Source organism: Chrysochloris asiatica, unplaced genomic scaffold, assembly GCF_000296735.1.
Source record: "Chrysochloris asiatica unplaced genomic scaffold, ChrAsi1.0 scaffold00002, whole genome shotgun sequence".
Classification (NCBI taxonomy): Eukaryota; Metazoa; Chordata; class Mammalia; order Afrosoricida; family Chrysochloridae; genus Chrysochloris; species Chrysochloris asiatica.
In genome coordinates this window covers 25,431,613-25,438,304 of record NW_006408520.1, presented here as the reverse complement: position 1 = coordinate 25,438,304, position 6,692 = coordinate 25,431,613, and the positions used below count along the sequence as shown (strand labels likewise).

At 38.0% G+C, this 6,692-nt stretch overlaps 1 protein-coding gene across 1 annotated transcript in view; it reads right to left on the bottom strand.

Moving 5' to 3' along the window:
- GBP5 (guanylate binding protein 5) overlaps nt 1–6,692 on the bottom strand; it is a 39,248-nt gene that overhangs the window by 8,282 nt on the left and 24,274 nt on the right. Inside the window, exons 5-9 of the mRNA XM_006830978.1 lie at nt 6,271–6,513; nt 4,345–4,625; nt 2,780–2,992; nt 1,836–1,938; nt 1,248–1,429 (exon numbers count right to left, since the gene is read on the bottom strand). Coding sequence (XP_006831041.1) covers nt 1,248–1,429; nt 1,836–1,938; nt 2,780–2,992; nt 4,345–4,625; nt 6,271–6,513 — 1,022 coding nt within the window. The remainder of the gene's footprint in view (nt 1–1,247; nt 1,430–1,835; nt 1,939–2,779; nt 2,993–4,344; nt 4,626–6,270; nt 6,514–6,692) is intronic.

The following is a 6,692-nucleotide window of genomic DNA, read 5'->3' as shown; positions in this document are numbered from 1 at the left end:
TGTCTACTGGCAGCCAGGAGGCAGGCTTGTAGAATGTTCCTTTTGGTTGTTTAAATGATTATATAGTCCTGAGTGTTTTTGTGCACATCTCCCAAAACAAAAAACAAAAAACAAACAAAAAACAGGGAATATATGCAAATATTATTGAATGATGATGCACAGAAGAGATTGTAATCATTGCAATGAAACCATGGTGTAAAACCAATGTTCTCCCATGTAAACTATCACTCAAGTCACAATAAAAACTTTAAAAAAAAAAAGTAGAGACGATAGTTTTTGTAACTTCCCAGGCTATGTATGGAATGTTGGTATTTAGTCATCTTTTTAAAATCTCATTTTTCTCACTTGAACAAATGGAAACATTGGTTTTGCCTCACAATGAAAAGATTATTTATGTGCCATTGAGTTGGTTCCGACTCCTAGCGACCCTGTATAGGGTTTCTGGGCTGCGAATCTTAATAGGAGCAGAAAGCTTTCATGGAACGACTGGTAGATTCAAACTGCTGACCTTGCTATTAGCAAATCAGCTCATAATCCACTACATGACCAGGGCTCCTTAATGAATAGATTAGATGAAGCAAAACATATAAAATGTTTGTATAATACTTGATAGATAAAATAATACTGCAATACTTGATAGATAAAATAGTATTGCTTAATGAGTCATAATAATGATACCGATATGAAATAAAATCTCCAATTTAAAGATTCAAAACCAGAGATGATCAAGTCAAGGTCAGAGATACAGAAACAGAAACATTAATTAATAATCTATGACTAAAGAAAAAGATTGCCAGAGCAGTTAACAAATTAACAGAAAACAGTTATTACTACAAGTTAAAAATGTCTTTAGTTTTGATTATCGTTCTTACAATTCACTATAAAATATCTCATTTAATCATCAAAACAGTCCTATAAGATAGGCATTATCACTGTCTCCCTTACACACAAAAGGAAAAGTGAACCATAAAGGGGTTAGATAAGTTGCCTAAACCATATATTTAGTAAGTGGCGGCAATGTGATTTCTGGGTCATAGCATTACACTGTCTCTATCCTTGTCGTTGCTGAATGTGGTGGTGGTGTGCCGTGAACTTGGTTCCAACTCATAGCAACCCTTTATAGGGTTTTTGAGGCTGTAAATCTTTATGGGAGCAGAAAGCCTCATCTTTCTCCCACAGAACAACTGGTAGTGCTCATCATTAAATACAGAAAAAGACAATCCCGAGATGATACAATTGCTGCATACCTGTATTTGACGCTCTTGGGCCCTTCTTTGCTCGGCCAGCATGTTTGCTTTGTCCCTCTCCATCTGTCTTATTTGTTCCTGATGGAGCCTCTCCGTCTCCTTCATCCTTAGCTCATTCTGTCTTTGAATCGCTGCAAGCCTTCGTGCTTCAGCCTGTGCAGCTTCAGCTTTCAAACGTTCCTCTGAGGATAACAAGAAAAACACAAATTTCTCTAGGGTTACAGTGCCCCCTTCTTTTATATTCCACTCTTATTATAGAGAAAATTCCCTGAAGCCCCCTTTTCTTCCCATGTAACCAATAAGCACTTCACTGTTAACCGCATGGGCAGCAGCTCAAACACCCACCATCTGCTCTTTGGGTGTACCTTATATAAGGTTACTATGAGTCGGAACCAACTCAACTTGACAGCATGTAACAACATCCATAATACATCTGACCCCACCGATCCCACTACCACAGATACGACCTCAGGCTGGGATGCATCTTGCTCATTCCCAATTGATGATACTTTGATGATCCCATTGGAGTCGGTCAATTAAACTTAAAGTCTACAGAAATTTCTGGTTTGTCTTCCATTTTCTTCTTACCTTCCAACTCCTTTTCCTTTGCTGTGAGGGTCATGTCAGTCTGTAGAATTGCATCACCCACAGACTCCTTAGAGAGTAAATATTTCTGCAGAGTTTCCTCAGCCTAGGAACTCCAAAAACATACATTTAGAAGAGGAAAATGTGTCTATAAATGTGGTAAGCATCTTTATTTCTGTGTCTTCCCAGCATCTTTTCCTCCCTGGAAGCGTGCTGCCTATGTAGCTGATGAAACTGTTAATCAATCCTCTTCTCTCACAGGCTGACTCCAAACTGGCCAATCAGATACAAAGGACTTGATCACTGGCAGGAAAATACTGCAACCTGCATTTTTAAAACACTGAAATGGATGCTGGGAAAAACATACTCTCTGTCTCTTCATGAGACCGAGGGCACTAAAGACTAGCTAAGCTGTTGCCATTTGCTATGAGCCTGCATGAAAATTAAGCTAATAAGAGAAACTAAGCCACTAAGTGAAACAAAAATGAAGTGGGACAAGGGTCAAAAATAGAAAAGAGGAGAACTGATGACATTGTTTAAACTCCTGTGCTTAGGGCTAAGTTAAATACCTTTGCTATTAATTTCTATGAGAAATTGAATTATTATTTTTTAAGTTAGTTTTAGTGGTTGGGTTTCTATCTTGTGCAACTAAAAAGTCTTCTCTACCAGATGTTATCCCCCCAAAATAAAAAAAAATCTAGTGATCTTCCTGATATTTCTATTTAATTTTACAGCGATCATTGGAGCAGAGCCTTCTGCTGGGAACATTGTACATTTTCTAACCATGTTTTATTGAATGAAAGTGGAACTAACTACTAGGCAGAGATATAAACCTCCCTTGTGGGCCTTTAGATGTATCTTTCTTTTTGTTCTCATTGAATTTTTGAAGAGTCTCCTGCCCTGCTCCCCAAGTAGTCTTCCAGAATTAATAGATAAATTAGGAATACCTGTATTCCCTTCCTGGGCATCTGATAGTAATTATCAGTTAGACTTTGTATTTTCTGAATGTAGAGACGATGCCCCCCTGGTTTAGCATAAATTCCCTGATTCACTTCTTCTTCTAGAGGACTGAAAATATCCTGAAGTAAAGCTGAGCAACGATCAGATGAAGCTTGAAGATTCTGCTTACAAAACTCCTCACGCTTTGCTTCTAGCTGGGTCTTCAAAGGAACAAAAATGCGTCAAGAAAATGTTAGCAACATGTCAACATTTCTGGCAATGATTTTCTCAAAGAGTCTGTGTCTTTTCCAGAAAGTTAGAAATCCCTTGAAACCTATTCCTCTGATTATTTCTCCTTCAGCTGTGATCAAGCCACAATTCTCTAGTCTCACTCCTATACTGTAAATGCAACCTTTTATATTTTAACATCTCTGGTTCTAGCATTATACTGGATTTGGGATTTCAAATGATGAAGAGGTCATTATTGGGATACTTGTGGTACCACTAGTGCCACTCTTAAATCCTGGTGTGGCCCTTTAGGATAAGCATTGGACTGCTAACTGCAAGGCCAGCTATTCAAACCTACCAGCCACTTCTCAGAAATCCTATACAAGATCGCTATGAGTCATAAATAGCACTTAACAAAAACAACAAATGCCACTCTGGTTTTTAATGACATCAATTTCTTAGCTTTTGCCTGGAATGATATCAAGCTAGTCTACAAACTGTACAAGCATCATTTTTAGGATATTAAACTAGAAATGTTTGTATGCTTAACTAATAAAAATTGATATTTCAAAATATAATTTTAAAAAGAATTGCTGTTGTTAAGTGACGTTGAGTTGATTTGCACTCATAGCAACCCTGTACAGTGTTTCAGAGGAAGTACTGGTGAGTTCAAACCTCCAACCCTGCAGTTCAAACTAAGCTTTTGATTCAGTGCATTATCTCACAGTGCCACACTTTAAAAGAATGTTCTTGTTGTTGTTAAGTACCTTGGAGTTCATAGTGACCCTGCACATGGTTTCCAAGGCTGTACATCTTTACAGGAGCAGAATGCCTCATCTTTCTTCCACGGAGCCGCTGATAGTTTTGAACTGCTAACTTTGAGGTTGGCAGCCCAACTCATAACCACTACACTACCAGAGCTCCTTTTGTAAAAGAATAGGGTTATCCAAAAAATTGGTCCCAAAGGAATACGATATGCATATGAGTCCCAGTGTGGCACTATAGAATAAAGCACTGGACCACAAGGTCAGTTCACATCACAAGGTCAGCAGTTCAAATTCACCAGCCACTCCGTGGAAACCATATACAGGGTTGTTATGAGTCAGAATCATTTGATGGCACTGAAGAACAATAACATGAAAGTTTCAAAATCTATCTGATCCAGAGAAGTTATTTTCCTTCCCCAAGATGACAATGATATCTTGCCCACATAAGTAATTATCATTATTTTTCTGTCTAGTAAGAATTGATTTTCTTAATTAAGTTTCCATCTTTTTCCTTTCATAGCAATATGTTGTATCTACTGATTCTAATCTCCATGAACTAGAACAAGAACAAAATTTACCTCTAATTCCTTCTGGAACTTTTGGTCCTCATCTTTGAAGGAGCTCTTCATGAAAACTTCCATGGCCTCTTTCTGTGTGGCCTTGTGCAGGTCCAGCAGCTCCTGGAGGGTATCTGTGGGCAGCTGTACCTTCTGACCCATCTGCTGGTCATAGTGAGCAATGGCCTTTTGCACTGCAGCCATGTTTTCTGTCTGAGCCAAGGTCAAGACTGCATTATCCATGCAGGGCAGAAGACCACTGCTAATGGCATTGACGTAGGTCTGCACCAATTCCTCTAAGCCTTCATAGGGGGAAAAGAGGCTCTTATTATATGCAGGGAAAGAAGGCATGCCCTGTATTGAGTCATTTTTAGAATGCTAAAATTCAGCATTGCATTGTCTGAACTTTTCTAGTATTCTGTACAGTGTCTAGGGGAGTGTGATGACTCCATAGGATAAGCACTAGATTGTAAACCACAAGATTGAGTTTGAGCCCACCAACTGGTCCATAAGTGAAAGCTGAGAATTTCTGATCTCACAAAGATTTTAAAAGCCTAGGAAACCTATACAGTGTCATTATGAATCAGAAACAACTTAAGAGCACTTAACAACAGTGCTTTCAAATAGCCCAGAAAAGTTCCTTTGGGAAACTCTGTGACTAAGAAGCCAGATATTTCATTCTGTGGAAAAAGAAACCATGTTCACAGAGAAAAATAGAATCCAAGATGGCCATGTTATTGTCCACATTTCATCAATCTCCAATAGAAAAATCAGGAGGTGATCACATAAAAGTCACATGTATGCATTTGATTAGAATGCTATAGGTCCATTGTCTTTTTACGCTCTCCTTTCTTTTCTTCCTCAGGTTTCCATTCTCTTCAATATTTCTTTTTCTCTTTCACTTCAGTATGGTAAGATTTGTATGAAAATTACCCTCCATGGAAAAGGCACAAAACAAGCAAGTTAGACCAGGTCTCCTCTCTGCTGGAGTTTTCTTTCCTTTACTTTCTTTCCTTGTTCTTTACACACTTTTTGCTTTCACTCAACTTCATCCAAGAACACAGCAATAATTTACAAAGTTCTAAGACATAGAACCCTTAGAAACAACTGGGCCAAGAAGTTTGCTCAGGCTTCTTTTAGTGTTCTCGATATTTTAGGCCTCTGTTTGCTTAATGTTTCTATTGATTAAGTTCTATTTTTATAGGACTTTTTTATTATGTGTATACCACAGGCTGCGAAACATAATGAGGATCCAGTATATGTGTGGGGAAAATGGTTCCAGTCCCTGTGGTTTACTCTAATCCAACAGTTAACCACTTCTAGGTGACGGTGGTGGTATGCTGTCAAGTCAGTTCCAACTCATAGGGATCCTCTATGGGGTTTCCAAGGTTATAAATGTCCATATGGTAAGTACTGGACTGCAAACCACAATATCTGTGGTTCAAGTCCACCAGTTGCTCCAAGGGAGAAAGAAAGATTAGGCTTTCTACTCCAGTAAAGATTTTTAAAGCCTCAGAAACCTTATACAGGGTTGCTCTGAGTTGGAGCCAACTTGGAGGAGCTTAACAACAATAACAATAACAAGTGTTTACAGGAGAAGATAGTCTTATCTTTCTCCTATGGAGCAACTGGCTGATTCAAACTGCTGACCTACCAGTTAATAGCACAACTCGTAACCTACTACACCACCAGTGTTCATTTATGAGTAAAACTTCTTTCACTTGATCTTTTCTACAGGGTATTCTCCTGTTTTAGCCTTCTATGGAAATATAACTAAGAAAGCACTAAAAATCTTTTTCATACCCATTGGGATTTAACAAATATGATAATATGATTAGCTTGATAACAATTGACTATGCATTTGTCAACACTGACACTAGGAGAGTCTTATAAAAAGTTCTATATTCATTATGTCAAATTGAAGGAAAATCCTAAAAAGACACTTACAAGGTCCATTGACCTTGATGTCTCCTGGAAGAGTCTTGACCTTGGAATGATTGAAGATGTAGGAACAGAATTCTTCAACTTGTTGTACAAATATAGGTTCCAGCTCATCATCATGTAAACTTTTGAGTTGGCCAAGCTTCTTCCAATTAGTGGGCAATTCAAAGATAAAGCATTTTTTTGTTGGAAAGAACTTCTGTATACACAGACGGGGCAAGTTGAATTTTTTAGCACTTTCATCAGTACCTGAAGAAGGAAAAATAAGATTTATTTAGTGTAGTGTTTACATTCATTTTAATCTACTTCCCTCAAAAAATATTTCTTCTATAGTCAGAAACATCACCATAGAAAGCTTGTAAGTCTATCTTCTGCCTATAACTGATTGGAATACCTAAAATTGGGCTACAAAGGGCCAGTGAAGGAGG